This window comes from Piliocolobus tephrosceles, chromosome 5 (genome assembly GCF_002776525.5).
Source record: "Piliocolobus tephrosceles isolate RC106 chromosome 5, ASM277652v3, whole genome shotgun sequence".
In the NCBI taxonomy this organism is placed as follows: Eukaryota; Metazoa; Chordata; class Mammalia; order Primates; family Cercopithecidae; genus Piliocolobus; species Piliocolobus tephrosceles.
Window position 1 is genome coordinate 53,603,514 of NC_045438.1, and position 18,274 is coordinate 53,621,787.

An 18,274-nucleotide genomic window follows, 5' to 3' on the forward strand; every position below is an offset into this window, starting at 1 on the left:
ACTTGAATTAGTGCAAATGGAATCATAGGGGGTCAGAAACTCTGGATGGAACGTGGGCAGAAACATTTAGGAAATTAACCCAATAAATATATTTGTATTTATAAAAGGCACCTGATATGTTTTCAATATATGAAATAAGTTATTTATTTTAAAAACAGAGATGGGGTATTGCTGTATTGACCAAGCTGGTCTCAACTCCTGGCCTCAAGTAATCCTCCCATCTCAGCCTCCCAAAGTGCCAGGATTACAAGCATGAGCCATCGTACCCAGCCAAATAATTTAAATTAAAAATTAAAATAATGTTGTACTTAAATGGCTGATGAATATTGTATAGACTTCAAAGAGTCTGTGGTCTTAGAAAACTTCAAACTCCTCAGTAAGTTTTTAGAAGAAACAAAAAATTAGCAGTATGGCAGAGAGTGAAGCCTTTTGCAGGTAAGAAAACAGAAACACAAAGGTTTTCTTGCTAAAGCCTAGGGAAGGGTGAGCGCAAGGCTCTTCTTTCTAAGACACTGGTTAACTCGTTTCTCTACTAATTCAGTCTTTCTATAAACCCCAAAGAGGCACCATAGCAACTTCAAGGGGCTGTGCCTGTACAACTCTAAATGCTTGGTACAAAGTGATTGGTCTGCTTAAGAGCGTCCAAGGTGCTTGAGCTTGCCGGGCTGGGTTCACCAAGTACACCTACTAAATACTACTGTTTGATGCCCCATTGGAGTCTTAAAATCGCTATCTCCAAAATGAAGTTGGTCATCTTTTCCCATGAACAGCTGCTCCTTCACATTTCCCATCTCACTTCCATTATCTCCGTCAGACTCAAAACCTGAGGTATCAACATTTTCGTTACTCACTCCGTCTGGTTAGTTTCCCTATCTTCCTGTGAACTCCACATCTTTTGTATCTGTTTCTGTGTATCACCTGCCACCCCACCACCCTTATTTATGCCCATATTAACTCCCATATGCCCATACGCAAAAAAAAAAAAAAAAAGTGAAAAACAGTCTTTCACACTTTCAGTCACTTTTCTACACATGCCTAAAAATTGATCCAAAACCCAGCTCTGATCATGTGGCTTTTTAAGCCTTCAACAAGTCTGGCTCCATGCTGCCTAGAGAGTAATGCTTTAGGTCTTCAAGACTCTGAAATACGGGCCAAATTTCCTTTACAAATTCATTTCCCATTGTTCTATTTTACAACACAGAATTCCTATTCAGAACACTTGTATGCCCTATGCCATTCCAACTTCCAAAGAATGTCTGTATTTTGTTCCAGATTCTACTAAGTTTTACCTGCTCTTTAAGGTTCAGTTAAAAAATATTGCCTCCAGATTTTTTTTTTTTTTGAGATTGACTCTCTGTTGCCAGGCTGGAATGCAGTGGCGCCATCTCGGCTCACTGCAACCTCCGCCTCCCGGGTTCAAGTGATTCTCCTGCTTCAGGCTCCCGAGTAGCTGGGACTACAGGTGTGTGTCACCATGCCTAGCTAATTTTTGTATTTTTAGTAGAGATGGGGTTTCACCATGTTGGCCAGGGTGGTCTCAATCTCTTGACCTCATGATCTGCCCTCCTCAGCCTCTCAAAGTGCTGGGATTACAGGAGTGAGCCACCGTGTCTGGCCTGCCTCCAGATTTTAAAAACTCTATACACACCTATTAGGGAACTAACCATTTTCCAATTTGATAAAATCTTTGTTTTTCTTCTTGATGTTTAATCCTACTTATGTTTTCATTCTCCAGTATGTTGAAAGAATGGGTCATCAATAAATAGTAAGTATTGATTAAATTAACAGTAATGATTATAGTAATAATGGAGGAGAAATAATTTTGTTTTGTGTTGCTTTGTTTTTTCTGAATATTGAGTACCAAGGAGCCATAATATACCTTTGTTTGTTCCAATTCTGAAGATAAACTTTCCAAACTGCTAAAACTTAAGAAGCGTTCATGACTGGAACCTGTTTGAAAAAGGTATCTTACTACTGTTTCTTTGTTTGTTTCAAATCGCTCCCATTTTCTTAATGTGACCTAAATTTGAAAAAATAAACAACAATAGGGTTACAAATGTCACAAAATACTATCACATGTTCATTCGTTTGCAAAACTGTCAACTTTCAGCGAATTCTCATTTCAATTTTCACACAGTCACAATGAATAGAGATGATTCTAGTATCTTCTGTAAGAATTTCTTTTCTCTATGTCAATGTTTTCGTCTACCAAAAGAGAAGACACATGGACTCAGATGATTTCTGAGTTTTTTATAATTTGTAAAGTCTTAGAAATGTAAAGATATTACTTAAAATGTAGATAAGTAACCAAAAAAAAAAAAAATGTCTCTCAATCTGTCTCAAACAAGAAAGGAAGCACAGGAGAAGGTAGGGAGAGGGACGAGGAGATGAAGAGAGAGAATTGAGCAGTTGGCAAAAACTCAAAAACATTTTTAAAGGTAATGTGTCAGCATCCCAATAAAGCATAAAGATGGCATAAACGTGTGGCTGCATGGCTTCCTGGAAAAGTGAAATGGTATGATCAAATTTCTGGATTCAGACAAGTGTGGATGAAATCCTGGCTTTATTATTGATCAGTGCTGTGTGATACAGCAGCAAAGTCCTCAAACTCTCTCTTCTTAAGCATCCACACTTGCAAAATGTGCTAATTCCAATATCCATCTCTAAGGCTGATGTGATGATTAAAAGATGATTCATGTACAGAATTTAACACAGGGCTGAAACATCAGAGGCAGTAACAAAGGTTTGCCTTGCTGTCATGAGGCACAACAGGAAGTGAACACTGCCCAGTCTCTGTTTAAATGGCCCCTGACTTCCGGCTCCTACCTGGATGCGGCGCTCCTGCCTCTCCCGGCTTCGCTCCAGGCCGTCCAGGGTGCTCTCCAGCTTCCGCAGCTCCTCACGGCCTCGGTCAGGCAACCCTCCTTCTCCCTGCTGCGCCTGCGCGATCTGCTGCTGCACGTCTCTCTTCTTTGCTGAGATCCGCTTTGTCTTTTGCTAGAAGCATTTATTCAACAGATGGATATAAATTGTGCTCTCTCAACAGCTAAGTAGGGATATCAACACCCACGCTTAACAGAAGTACAGAAAGGTGGGCCCGAAATGTATTTTACAGCTAAGATTAACAGTTGAAATGGTAGTCGGATGCTATATTAGTCAAAGATGAACATTGTTTATAAATATTGTATGTTTTTAATGGTAAACAGCATAAATAATTTGGCTTTAGTGTTTTGTGTGCAGATTTGGAGAACATTTAGCGTTTTGTGCAATACTGCAGGAAGAGTCTGGCAAAACAATTCATTTGACATGATTCTTCTTAAATAATTATTTTCTGCTTAAAAACATGAAGTCCCAACTCCAATTTTAAAACACCATTTATTTAATTAAAAAGCAAATATTAAGAGATTTATGGCCAGGGGCAGTACAGTGGCTCACACCTGTAATCTTGGCACTTTGGGGGGGTCAAAGCTGGAGGATTGTTTGGGGCCAAAAGGTTGGAACAGTCTGGGCAATATAGCGAGACCTTGTTTCTACAAAAAAATTAAAAAATTAGCCAAGTGTGGTGGTGCATGCCTGTGGTACCAGTAACTTGGGAGGCTCAGGTGGGAGGGTCACTTGAACCCAGGAGTTCAAGGCTGCAGTGAACAATGATTGTGCCACAACACTCCAGTCTGTGTGGCAGAGTGAGATGCTGTCTCCAAAAATAAATGAATAAATATATATTTCCTCAGTATATTTGGAAGGGTTAATTTGCTGAGATTTTGTGGGGGGGAAATTGTCTTAAAGTAAACTTTTTATTGAAGTATAATCTTCAAATAAAATAGTACACAAACCTCAGATATGCAGCTTATAAATGTTCACAAAGTAAATGCACCCATATAAAAAGTACCTGGCCCAAGAAATATGAGAAGAATTTTAAAATATTAACATAAATATCTATAATCTTAAATTTATTGAACCTAAATTAAATGGAAACCCAAAAAACCATTTCACAATGATTGAGAACAATGTAACACCAAATACTAACTTTTTATACTCAGCCTTTTTGTAATTATTAAGTAAATCTAGAAATCCTGAAGGCTGGGATTTTACACATACTTTTAATGCAACTTCCATTTTTATATATTACCAAATATATGCATATATAATAATACACACAAACATATTATATAATTAGCTACCATTTTGCTACTGTGTATCAGGTTAGCTAGAATTTTTTCATTAAAATATTTTATTTGAATCAAATTTCCATTTATATTGCATTTAACAAGGTATATATTCCTTTTATGCAAACATTTTTTGATGTACACTACCAGACTATCAGAAATTAAGTTGATTAAAATAATTTCTTATTAATATATGTACCAGAATTTCTTTATTTCTAGCTCTAATCCTTTATAAGGGTGTACACTCCAGGAAGGTCTAGTACTTCAAGTAAGTCATCATTTCTCAAACTAAAGTATGTTCAACACTGGAAGTTGAAGAGAAAGATTTTAACATAATGGCAAAAGAACAGTGATCTCAAATATGAAGCCACTGGTCCATCTATGCCTTTCCTCTCTGTTTTGAAAAGGAGAGTCTAGTAAGTTTTGTGCAGTTTTTCATAGCTAAACCAATTTTCTCTCCACAGTATTCCTTGAACTTTTTGATGTCATCAAGTCACTCAGTCTGGAAATTTATGTTGCAGAATATCCTGAAATGTTTAATACAGAGAAGAAAAACCTAGAAGCGCCAAATTCTTTTAACCATTCAACTGGTTCCTTCCCATGCCCTCCTTACCCACTCCTTCAAGCCAGTGGTTATATTCTTTATCTCTCTGGTTCTTTCAGTAGCAAATCAACTTTACATAATCTCGTTGGAAGAAAGAGGCATTTTTACCTGGTGATGAAGAAGTAACTGCTGTGCTTCAAACAGATTTTCAGTATCCAAGATCTTCTCAGCTTGTTCCTGGACTTCTTTAGAGCCAGAAATTAATTCTTCAAGAGAATTTTTGACTATTTCTTTGTACTGTACACAGTCCCCAAAATTGCTTACCATCTTTTCAACCTGCATTTTCATGAAAAAAAAAAAAAAACACACATAAATCATATGCTACTTGTTGAAGTTTGTATAATTTTTTTGGTAAGGTATGATTGACAAGTAAACATTGTATATATTAAAGGTATACTACATGACTGAAATGATTCTCCAAATCAGGCTATTTAGCCTATCATCTCACATATTTCTCTCGCTCTCTCTCTTTTTTTTTTTTTTTTTTGTGAGAACACTTAAGGTCCACTCTCTTAGCAAGTTTCAAGTATACAATAGGTAATATTAACTACAGTCACCACCAGTATATTAGACCCCAGAAATTTTTCATCTTAGAACTTGATGTTTGTACCCTTTGATCAAAACCCCCCCTGTTGAAGATCATGTAATCTTACATATTTTAGGAGTGTGCATAAAGTCTACCTCAACGACTTGAAATATAAACACAGATCTTTAATTTTTATTCTTTCTCATATTACTTAGGTTTATTCCATTATTATTAAATGTCATAATCATTTATGGGGATTGTAGGCTTTATTTGATATGGTGCTCTGTGGCATATTAAAAACCCATTCAACCTGGTAATCAAGGAATGATAACAAAACAGCATACATTATATATATATTGACTTCTAGGTCGGTTTAATTATAATTGCATGACTAAAACCTAATTATAAAAGTACCTTGCAAGAAAGTGAGTCCATATTATTTAAAGCAAATAGGAAAAGATTTGTAGAGTTGAAAAAGAGAATAAAAGAGAATTTGTTATAAATGTACTTCCAATATTCCTACATAAAAATAAATATAATTTACAATTTTGTAGTCATCCAATGGATTCTCTTCCATTTTCCTAAATTTTGAACTTTCTTTTCTGTCTAATTTCTGCTTCCTCTATTTCCGTTTTACCAACATCCTTTGTTTTCGAAGCCTATCCTTTATCTTCACTAAGATCATCATTTTTACATGTTATCACTTGTTTACCACAGAAACCTTCCAGGTTCTTCTTTTCTTATCCTATCTTTTTTCTTTGACTCTCTTTTGATCTAAGTTTTTCCAAGGAGAGCAATCTGTTCTCCAAACAAGCAGCAATAAGAACGTATGAAAACCACAAACTCCCAATTTCAGTATAAATCGAGCAAATCTGTTGAAATAATGACTCTTCACTGTATCTTGTGCATCCACCCACAGTCTTTTTTTTTTCTTACACTGGACAATTGCAAACACATTGTGTTCAACACTAATTTAAATACTAAATGAATTCTTATCAAAGAAAGGGGCTGAATGTGCCAAATCCATCTCTTCATACAAATCCATCTGTAAACAAAATGTGTTTTTCTCCATTCTTCTCTTTCTGCTTTCACTAAGTAAGTGACCAAGTAGCGGAAAGGGGTATTAATATAAATTATACGGAAGTTTAAGGTAGATGAGTGTGTAAAAAATTAATGTCTGTGAACATTCATTAGAGATAGATTCTTGCTACAAGTCCTGGGGCAAAATCATGAGAGTACTTGGAAGATACAGCAAATGGCCTTGGTAAATGTTAGGGAAACTACTAACTTCTAACTTTAAAGGCAGCTAATTTTTATTATTTTGGTGGGACAAAATATACTACTGTACACAGTCCCCAAAATTGCTTACCATCTTTTCAACCTGCATTTTCAAGAAAAAAAAAAACAAAAAAAAAAACACACATAAATCATATGCTACTTGTTGGAGTTTGTATAATTTTTTTGGTAAGGTATGATTGACAAATAAACATTGTATATATTAAAGGTATACTACATGACTGAAATGATTCTCCAAATCAGGCTATTGATTTAACCTGTTGATTTAATTCAACATTTAACCTGTTGATTAAATGCTGAATATTTTATTATTACTAGGGACCAGTTATTGAGCATTTACTCTGTTTTAGGAACTACACTATGTGCTTTACATACATTACTGCATTAATTCATGACGTTGCTTTTTAGAGTGAGTATTTTTAACCCTGTTTTATAAATAAGGAAATCAAGACCTAGATGTTAAGTAAACTGAAGGTTACCTAGGAGGTAGGGTATCACATTTAAACTCTAACCCTGGATTTCTTTGAGCCTAAGCCTTATTCTTAGTCTCCATGACATATCTTAAGTTGACCATAAAATAACAATGCTTTTCATAGGAGTAAAAAGTATGGATTTGATAAGTTTTATATTTCAGATATAGGTCATGAAACTGAACTAACATTTCCAATAATGGCACAGACCAGACATCAAACATCCTCTTCATCTTTCCCAACAAGCTTCATATAAAAAAGCATAACAACTATTCCGTTTCAACTATGGTTTCTTTATAAATTACTTGCTAAACTACAACCAGAAGAAAAGAACCTTCCAGATGCCTCACCCAGAACTGTCTGTTTAGAGTGTGAGTAAACGCTATACCTCTGACAGCAGCGTCACTAGAGCCTTGAAAGAGCTGGATAATTTTGCCAGTTCATCTCCCTGCTTTTGGGCTTCGTTCTCAGAAGAAACTTCTGTCAAAACTTTCAGCCTGGATTTCAGCCAGCTGAGGGTCTCGCCCCTTTTGGTAACACCATTTCTGATCTCCTGAAATGAGAGAACACTTTTGATGAACACAGTGCAATTGTGAAATCATAACTTTCCAGCAATAAAGGACTCAGACTAAGAAGGTTTGCAGGTGGAGCAGAATAGAGTCAGACATCATTCAACAATACAGTGCCTGCTTATTTTACTTTGTGTACATATTTTTAACAAAAGTCCACAAGTGCTTGAAAGAATACTGTTGTCTATACAAAAAATCAGCTTCATAATTAGATTGGTTAGACACTTAGAGATATGTCCTTGATGATAAAAAAGATGATTCTAAAAATACTGTAGAAAAACATAAGACGCCACAATTGGCAACTATAACATACATACACTTTGTTATCTCACTTCCTGTGAGCTGGAAAGAAGATGGTATTTTGTGAAAAAATAATGAAAGTTCTTTTTTTTTCAATCAGCTGATTTCTTTTATTGAACAGTCTACTTGTTGAATATTGTTATGGATGCTCTAAAGATTTATTTTAACTTCATTAACTGATATTTTCTGCTTAATTTTTATTAGCTTTTAGAAGCCAATATCCCATATAGCAAGAGGTATAAATGGGAGCACAGTTCTAATTTAGGAAGGGAGGCTTTATTGACAAGAAAATGCTAGAAAGACTCCAGGGTTTTAGACCTCGCAGGGCTGCTGACTGAGGGAGAGGTGACTGGAGCAGCCTGTCCTCCCTACAGCAGCTCTGGGGTGGCTTGGGAGCAGGGGTCTCCAACCAGGACCACTCCAGGGCTTTGCCAGGGCAAATGCACACTGGACAGGAAACTGCTGGTTCCAGACCCCAGGGATCTCTTCATTCTAGGATGTGATTTTTTTGTGTGTACGATGAAAGTAACCAGCAGCAAATGTAGATATCCTTCCACATGCATACCATGACATTGAGCACCACTAGCATTTGAGGGGATTGTATAATTTAATTGAAAAAGAAATGGGCTAGGGGCAATGGCTCACACCTGTAATCCCAGCACTTTGGGAGGCCGAGTGGGGCCGATCGCTTGAGCCCAGGAGTTTGAGACTAGCCTGAGCAACATGGCAAAACCCTACCTCTACAAAAACTACAAACATTAGTCAGGCATGGTGGCATGTGACTATAGTCCCAGCTACTCAAGAGGCTGAGGTGGGAGGATTGCTTAAGCTCAGGAGGTTGAGGCTGAAGTGAGCTATGAAGGTGCCACTGCAGTCCAAACCTGGGTGACAGAGACTCTGTCTCAAAAAAACAAAAACTCAAAGGACAGGAACAGAAAGGAAATGTATTGTCCTCAACAGCAACTATGTGGCAACTACGTGACTTGCAAGGGTTAAAAATGTTGAAAGATGAAGACTTTTCACAATATTATGTGTCTAAGAGTGAGAGAGTGCCATTTACAGAATGCAAACTGTGTTTGAACCTGGGGCTCTGTGGCCCTGGCGGGGTTCCTCAGGCTGCACCCACACTAGTAGAGGCTGAAATGAACCAATCCAGCTTAATGTCACATAGAAAGGATGCCTAGAGACCTTGCCCAATTCCCTGATTTTTTTGTGACCTGCCTTTTGCATGGCTGAAAATGTATTGTATAAAAGCATACAGTGTTCTTGTTTTCCATGATGATTCTTAAATCTCCACTGGGTTATACGCCCATGCATGCAATTTTCCACTCAGGACTCTCCATTAGCTGAAGATGAATTTGTGGTACCACGGAGCATGACTAACTCTCAAAGCTACCAAGGATTCATAGGAAAAAACTCTATAATGCTCCACAGTAATATGAGGAGATTTATTTTAAAGATAATTTTTAAGAACTTATTTTTTTTTCCAGAAAGGAAAAAGGAGACAACCGTTAAATTCTCGAACGTTATTTTTTCACTATGGGAAATTTTCCTCTAGCAAATAATGACCTTGAACTTACTTCAACGGCACGTTTAACCTCTCCGTGGTTGGCAGTATCGATGGCCTCACCCTTGATCCCCTTTAATTGTGTCTCATTTGTAGATATCCAAGATGAGAACTCAGAGAATCTGAAATAACATTAGCACTTTCTTATTAAAGGGAGAACATACCAGAATGATTAGAGTATGCTTTCTATTTTGAATTCATTCATGGAAATTTAACAATTATGTGATTATCAAATTGATTAACACCTTTTCTGGAAACTATTCTTTTAACATGAAGCTCATGTTGAAGGGCAGGGGTGGCCACCTCTGTGCTCAGTTACTAGGGGCGGGGTAGTGGGGGAGTTCAGCTGAGGAAAAAGACGTGTTCTAGGGAATGAGTTCCTGGAAAGAAGGAAGGGACCACTTGAGGTCTGGCCTCGTGTGTCCCCACCAGGGTAAGACACAAACCTATAGAGGAAGAAGCCACCCTTTAGGGATATGAGGTTATATGGTTTGGCTGTGATGCCACCCAAATCTCACCTTGGACTGTAGTTCCCATAATCCCCACATGTCATGAGAGGAACCTGGGAGGAGGTAATTGAATCATGGGGGCAGTTATGCCCCTGCTGCTGTTCTCGATAGTGAGTGAGTGCTCACAAGATCTGATGGTTTCACAGGGGGCTTTTCCCCCTTTTGCTCTGCACTTCCCCTTCCTGCCATCATGTGAAGAAGGACATGTTTGCTTCCCCTTCTGGCATGATTGTAAGTTTCATGAGACCTCCCCAGCCATGCTGATCTGTGAGTCAGTTAAACCTCTTTTCTTTATAAATTACCCAGTCTCAGGCACTAGTCTTCATTACTAGTGTGAGAAAGGACTAATACATAAGGATATTGGGGAGAAAGGGATTGGCCAACTTTGCCTCAAAGAAATAACATCTGGGTCACTTGAAAACAAAGTGCCTCACCCTGATTCAGACTAAAATCCATTCTTTTTATTAAATGAAGGATTTTGGTACAAGAATATGAGCAAGAAATATGAAATATGTTATTTCTTGTTTTATCATGATCTCTGAACTAACAGAATGAAGTTTGACTACACCGCTCTCTGGAGACCATTCCGAGGCTACCTGTTAGTGTAGTCCTTCCACTTGTCTGGGTCTTCTATGAGCTTCCTGTAAGTGCTGTCAATGGCAGCTCGGAGCTCTTTGAGAGTCACGTGACAGGTTCCAGGTGTGTCCCTTACTGGATCCCGGACTGGGAGTTTCACACAGAGTTCCTCGATGAGCTGTAACCTTTTCTCACAGAGATGATGAGGACCTTTGTCACTGAAGAAAACCTAATGTGTAATAAATGTTTTTATAATTCCTGTGAGAAGCCACACAGTACTTTTACTTTTTTCACAGAAAAACCAAAGGATGATTCCCACGCAGACTACCAAGGTAGGGTAATTAAGCTACTTTTTCCAGACCCAAATCAAAATATTAGTAACATCCTTTATGGAACAATGTGACTTGACATTGCTATCCACATTGTGGTGTGAGAGACGTACCCTGTGCTCTTTAATTATCTTTTCACTGCCTTCCTGGGGCATCAGCTTGGTCTCTCGATCCAGCTCAGTTCTGCATTCTTCTACAGAGGCTAAGAACCTATTCTTCTCCACGTCAATCTTCAGATGAAGCAAATGATAAGGGGCTTCTCCTTGAAGATCCTACATTCCATAGGAAGATTCAGAAAATTAGGATGATGTTCCTGATTATGTATATTCCCAATTGAAGTGGCAAAAAAAAAAAAAAAAAAAAAAAAAAATCCATAACATATTCCTTTTAGGGCCAGTGTGAATTAGTCACTACTTTCCACACCTGGTCTCTCTACTTTGTATTTTTCCAAGTACCAGGACCACAGCAAATCCTTTCAGCCTGCTGTGAGTTAGGTGTTTTCTCGGTGATTACTTGATTTAATTCTCACAGTAGCCCTGCACGGTACCTTTTTGCGGGGGCAGGGGTGAGATGGAGTCTCGCTCTGTCAACCAGGCTGGAGTACAGTGGTAAGATCTTGGCTCACTGCAACCTCTACATCCTGGGTTCAAGCAATTCTCCTCTCTTAGCCTCCTGAGTAGCTGGGCCTACAGTCAGCACCACCACGCCCAGCCACTTTTTGTATATTTAATTGAGATGGGGTTTCACCGTGTTGGTCAGGCTGGTCTTGAACTCCTGACCAAGGTGATCCACCCAACTCAGCCTCCCAAAGTGCTGGGATTACAGGCGTGAGCCACCAAGTCTGGCCAGTCATGCACAGTATTAATGTTCTTATTTTACAGCTTACATCATTAAGTCTCAGGGGTAAGTACAAAAGCTAGGATTTTACCATAGATTTAAATCATACCCTCTCCCCTGTATGTGTTCCTTTTGATTTTGTCAATGACCTTGTGAGGTAGGAGGGGCAGATATTATACCTACTTCAAAAAGGAACAACATGAGGAAAGCTTATTAGTGAAAAAAAGTTTTAAAAAGAAAAGAAAAAAAAGAAAACTATAGCTCAGGCTGCTGACTACCTGGCATATCCTCTTTTCCTTAGATCATACCCTGAGAAACAAGCAAGCACTCAAACAACCCATAACTTTTCATGTTCTTTTTAATTATAAACATAAGCTTCATCATTAACTTTAGTCCCATCATTAATTTTAACTAACTTCTATCCTATGGCATTTTAAAGGATTACCTTTGAAAGAGAATACTAAGATGACTGAGGAGAAAAATGAGGTGGGCCTATGGAAAGTCCCACCTAGATTAAATCCTAGAGGGATGTGTGTGTGTGTGTGCGTGTGTAATAAAATGCAATCTTCAGTTATAGTCTTTATTCTGTAATACATTTACAATACGATATGCTTCAAATGTATCTAACAAAGTTTGGATTTCTTTAATAATCCTTTCTTTAATGAAAAACTTGAATTTTCAAATTTAGCAATTTTGCAAGTAAAAAGGATATTTCTTTAACTGTGTTTTTCTTGTGCACAGGGATAATTATTTAGCTTATACTACTGAGATTTTGAAATACACAAAGTGAGGCAACCTGATGCAGAGAGTTTCAGCTGCCTATCTTCTGAACTTCAAAACTCCTCCATATAATGCATGTGAAATATCACCTCAAGGTAGAACACACTCACCTACAGCTAGAGCTGTCTTCCTCCTGTCTACCTCGAGGCAGACAGCCTTGCATGGGTCTCCATTGTGCTGCAGCTACTTCCAGAATCTGAGATGCAGTCTGAAGTTGGCCTCCACAGGATAGACCCAGCTCATCTCCCATGGTTCTTCCACAGCCCATGACACACAAGTCAGATGGACACCCATGGGCCCCCATGTCCCCCTGCACACTCTCCTGCTTTCTCTCTTCTGTGCTGCTGTGTCACCCCTGCCTACTCCCATTTCTGCTTCTTCTTTAAAGTTCTGGCTCAAAACTAGTTACTTGATTCGCTGTTTTCCAACTTCCAAGTGGATCCACCTCCCTCTTTCAAAGCTTTCATAAATACATGCACTTTTGGATTTGTCATATATTATACTTGTATTATTTGCAACTAATTATCTCCTTTACTGAACTCTTAAGCTCTTGGGAGGAAGAGGAGTATGCTTTGTTCATCATTGAATTCTTGACTACAAAATGTTTCCATTTATATTTTTTGATCATAGCTATCTCAACTAGATGGTAAAACCTTTGGGGAGAGAAACGATAAATACATGTTTTATGATTTCAGTAGGTATGCCTAACAAGATTTATTCAGCAGAGAGAAGCTTACGAAATGTTGCTTGAATAAGTTAAACGTTCTTGTCACCCAGGATTAAAAAAAAAAACAGGAAACCAAAAAGAATGCTCGAGTAATAGGATAAATTGATGCTGATAACAAATAGGAATAACACAATTCTATCATATATTATCAGGTTTTATTTAAGTCCAGTTTTTCGATTTTTTAAATGAGGGAAATAGTTACAGTGACTTTCCAGGAATTTCTAAATTTCTCTTACATTTGGACCTTAACACGCTCAAGCTTCTCCCTTCATTGAGGATGCACGGCGTCTCCGTCCTGTCCTGACTCACCTTCCATTGTTTGTGGAGCTTTCGAACAGCTTCCTGAAGCCCCTGCTGCTCCTGCTCTGGAAGGATGTCGGTGAGTTCATCACAAGCTTTCAGGAACGCATTGAGCACCCTCTGATCCAGCTGACTGAAAAACTCCTGACAGGGAGGGGGAAAGTGGGTAAGAGTGTTGGACAGACAAAAAGGCAGCATCAGGCACGATCAGCCTCCAAACAGCCTCTAAGCCAGCTACTGCCCTCTTTGAGATTTCCAGGAACCCACTATTGCTTTTTAAGAATGAACTACCTGCACCTATAGTTATGAATCAGAAGCCATCATATCCAAAATTCTACTAGTTTTTTTTTTATTTTTTAGAAAAATTCTTTGTGGTTTTCAAATTTGGTAGAATATTCCAAAAGAAATATCTCATCTTCCAAGGGGAGACGCCAAAACCTTGATTCTGTAGTGATAGAGCGTTGGTTCCCCTTTGGTGAAGTCAGAAGAACAGGACAGAAGCCAGGACTAAGCCTCATAATTCCACATTCCCCAACCACAGTGCTTCAGGGCCTGATGCTTCATCATGAGCCACTGTCACATTCACACAAGTGCACAGAGAAGCACACATGTGCACACATAGGCATACATGCTACGCACCAAATTGTGTTCCTCTTCAGACTCATATGTTGAAGCCCTACCCTCCAAATGTGATGATATTTGGAGATGGGGACTTTGGAAGGTAATTAGGTTCAGATGAGGTCATGGGGGTGGGGTCCTCATGATGGGATTAGTGCCCTTATGATGAGGAGCACGAAAGCTTGCTAGCTCACTCTCTCTGTCATATGAGGGTGCAGGGAAAAGATAGCCATCTGCAAGCCAGGAAGATAGCCCTCTCCAGAACCCTACCATACTGGCACCTGATCACAGACTTCCCTTCTCCAGAACTGTGAGAACATAAGTTTCTGTTGTTTTAGCCACCCATCTATGATATCTCACTATGACTGCCAAGAAGATAAAGACAATATTACATATGACTAAGTCTCACCCAGTCTTAGGAGTAGACATGCAGAAGTATTTTGTAAAAACAGTGATTCAAAACAAAAAGTACCATACTGTAGAGGTGAATAAACTGAATGAGATGTTTTGTGTTTTGTGGTCACAGACATTAACCCTAAATCTAGTCTGCTGAATCACAAATACACTGCATATATCATTTGAGAGAGTGGTTTATACAAATAGCCACTGAAATGTCAGAAAAGATAACTCAAATACACGTTCTCAGAGTGCTGGTTATTTCCATATACCATTCACAAACATTAAGACTAATGTTCTCAATATTGATACTGAGATGATAAACATGAAGATGGCTTTACAATACTGGGACAAGTTGTGTATCAGCCACCAGACTTCAAGTGACACAGTATCTATACTATGATATGGTGGATGTATAAAATGAGCATAAAGGACTTAGCCAGTCACCTCGAGTTACCGATTTAAAAGAATCTTTAGTTATGGAAGAATTTGTCAGCTAAATAATGAATTAGTAATTTGGAGAACTTGAATTATTCTATGACTCTCTACTATTCTGGGGGCTTAGGAATGGCCAATGACAAGTCAGCTCACTAACTGCTCTTGAATTTCTTTTTGCTCACCATATCTGTGGGTCTCATAGCTAAAAAGTCTCTGCTTTCCTGACTCATCTGCCCACTCTCCTTCTGTATCAGATCAGCGTGCCTTTTTTAAGGTTTTCATCCAAGGTCATTTGTTCATGTATTCAGGTCAAGTCCCCCCCAAAGGGTGGACTCACAGTGTGTCTCCGCAGGAGCTCCTCCGGATCCCCCTTTTCCTCCAGGCCCTCCTGAGCAATCCGCAGCACCTTCTCCAACTCTGCTCGAGACTCCTCAAACTTCTTCATCAAGCGACTATTGGTTTCCACATGCTTCTTCCAATCTCCAGTTTTCTTTACCATACTCTTGATGTGAAAAACAATCACAATGTGATGCTGCTTTCTCATTACTGAAAGGATCATTTTGTTAGAGGGTATTACTGATTTAAAAAGCACTTGGAAAAAAGACAGTTCATCATCATGGGAATAATGAACTCTTTTCAATATTAATTAATATTAGGTAAAAAAGTAGGACAGGCCGGGCGCGGTGGCTCAAGCCTGTAATCCCAGCACTTTGGGAGGCTGAGACGGGTGGATCATGAGGTCGGGAGATCGAGACTATCCTGGCTAACACGGTGAAACCCCGTCTCTACTAAAAAAATACAAAAAACTAGCCGGGCGAGGTGGCGGACGCCTGTAGTCCCAGCTACTCCGGAGGCTGAGGCAGGAGAATGGCGTGAACCCGGGAGGCGGAGCTTGCAGTGAGCTGAGATCCGGCCACTGCACTCCAGCCTGGGCGAAAACAACGAAACTCCGTCTCAAAAAAAAAAAAAAAAAAAAAGTAGGACAATGATTGGCTTCCAAACACCAGCACATGAGGCGTTTTAGCAAGACCGAAAGCGCGAGTGATGGTTTCCTGTTTTCACTCTGCATTTTCCCTGGCTCACAACTCTAAAGCAGAGAGAGCAAATTACCTGAAAAGCAACATGAACATCTGCAATCTGTCTTTGTAGCCTCGTCTGATCAAAATGCTTTAACACGTTGCTCAAGTTCACAAACTTTTGAACACTTTGACTGCCTTTCTCAATAAGTGTCAAGGTTTTCTTACAGTTTTCTTGACAAGCTAACAGTTCCTATAAGGAAAGGAAACCCCACAACAATGTTATTTACAAGACAGAGTGAGAAAGAAAGACAGTGACCATTACAGATAATAAGAACAATATTATATAGCTTTTAGGCTTCTAATCAGCAATAAGTAAAACCAAAAGTGTGGTGGAACATTTCAAAAGATCTCAATTTTAAATAATCACTGAAGTCAGCGCTTTCTTATATAAAGCATTTAAATGTTACAGAAAGTTTTTTTGAGATTTTTAAATACCTCATGTAAATTTTATTGTAGTTAAGAAAATGACAGAGCATCAAAATTATTTGTCTAGGTCTGCATTCCTCTAGAAAGGTGATAGGCTTATAGTTTATTGAGAGAACAATCATGAAATCAGTGAATACATACCAGGTTTTAATGTGACTAAACAAATTAAGCATCAATGCACATTCACTTTGCTGAAAGAGATGCACGATATATGTATTTTGTATATCTTAAATTTACAGTATTTAAAGGTGTATAACTTATCAGTCTTATTAATGAAATGGTAGGGTTCAGATCCTAATAAAAAAAAGGCAGCAGACCCATGCACTTGCGGAAGACTTGCAACTGTCCCATGTTCGCAGGACAAGATGCAATGGTGACTGACAGACACTTCCACCTCTGAGTTGTGGCCTGCAATTGTGATTTTGGCAGTAGACAGCATGGAAATCATGGAGCCCAGTACAAGGCAGAGAGTCACTTTTGACTTGAATTACACCATTTGCATTTCAGTATCCTCAGCTGCATTAAAAAAATATATTTCAAACTGCTCATTTGGATGCCATTTTTGGATATCCAGATGCAAATATCAAGAGCATGGTTTTTTTGTTTGTTTGTTTGTTTGTTTTGGGAAAAACAGAATAAAGACATACTTTTTCCTTTTGAAAACTTAGGAGATAAAAGGGTAATATAAGTTCAAAATGTACTATTAGATTATTAATAACGCTATGAATATTATTTTAATTATGGAAAGATTGTTTAATGACAACTTGCACAAATTTAGAAATGCAGGAGATGTTACCATGTCTAAAAATGAAAGATAATCTCTATCCAATACAAGGAGAATGCAGTTTGGTGGTATAATCATTGTGCCTTCACTACAGATAATAATAATAATAATAATAGCGCTATCAGTCATATAGTGCCACTTATTATATGCTAGTGACATTAAGGTGTATCTAATGTAATATCTGCAATAAGCTTTAAACTCAGGTATTGTAGCCTTCATCTTAAAGTGAGAAAATTAAAGCTAATCAAAGCTTCCTAATTTGCAGTATTAGATCTAAGATCCGAATATCTGTCAGACTCATTTCAGATACTCTTGGCTCTTTCTATTAATGATGCCACCTTCCTCCCATGAATCTATTTCAATTAATGCAGTGGCAAACCTTTTGTACATTAGTTTCTCTCTCCTCTGATGGATAGGTGCATTTATAATAAAACAAATAACTCAATTAACTACAACACTTAGTAGGAGACTGCTATACATACAATATGTTTACTAACAATAAGACGAAGAAAAATGATTATCACATCAAACACATTTCCAGAGTTTCAAGGTTGTTTATACTGTCGTATTCCAAGAGGCAAAGAAAAGATCTCATAAGACAGAGGTTATAGATACTGGGTGAAAATGGAAAGCAATTGTTTTTATTATATATATGTAAATATACATCTAAATTATCTATCTATCTATCTGTTTTCAAAGTATCAAGAAATGAAGGCACATATGCCTTTTTAAGTGAAATTAACCATTTCGTCAATCAGCGAGGCAGCAGGTAATGCCTAAAGCTATATGTGGGAAGTAACAGTAAAGGATTCTCCAAAAGAAAGTCAACATCAGAATGAAAATATTGTATCTGTAGATATGACACAAATATTTATATATTTTATATACATATCATCTCTATATGTTTTATATATAATTTGTATGTATTTATCTTCTAGTTATCTAATGTAGAGACAGGATATTTATTTAATTTTCTT

At 38.0% G+C, this 18,274-nt stretch overlaps 1 protein-coding gene across 1 annotated transcript in view; it reads right to left on the bottom strand.

The window, feature by feature from the left end:
* Positions 1–18,274, bottom strand: part of SYNE1 (spectrin repeat containing nuclear envelope protein 1) — a 524,167-nt gene that overhangs the window by 321,840 nt on the left and 184,053 nt on the right. The window contains exons 21-30 of the mRNA XM_026454397.1: positions 16,119–16,277; positions 15,346–15,510; positions 13,566–13,700; positions 11,026–11,184; positions 10,604–10,812; positions 9,512–9,620; positions 7,451–7,615; positions 4,879–5,046; positions 2,827–2,997; positions 1,880–2,020 (exon numbers count right to left, since the gene is read on the bottom strand). Of these exons, the coding sequence (XP_026310182.1) occupies positions 1,880–2,020; positions 2,827–2,997; positions 4,879–5,046; positions 7,451–7,615; positions 9,512–9,620; positions 10,604–10,812; positions 11,026–11,184; positions 13,566–13,700; positions 15,346–15,510; positions 16,119–16,277 (1,581 nt within the window). The remainder of the gene's footprint in view (positions 1–1,879; positions 2,021–2,826; positions 2,998–4,878; positions 5,047–7,450; positions 7,616–9,511; positions 9,621–10,603; positions 10,813–11,025; positions 11,185–13,565; positions 13,701–15,345; positions 15,511–16,118; positions 16,278–18,274) is intronic.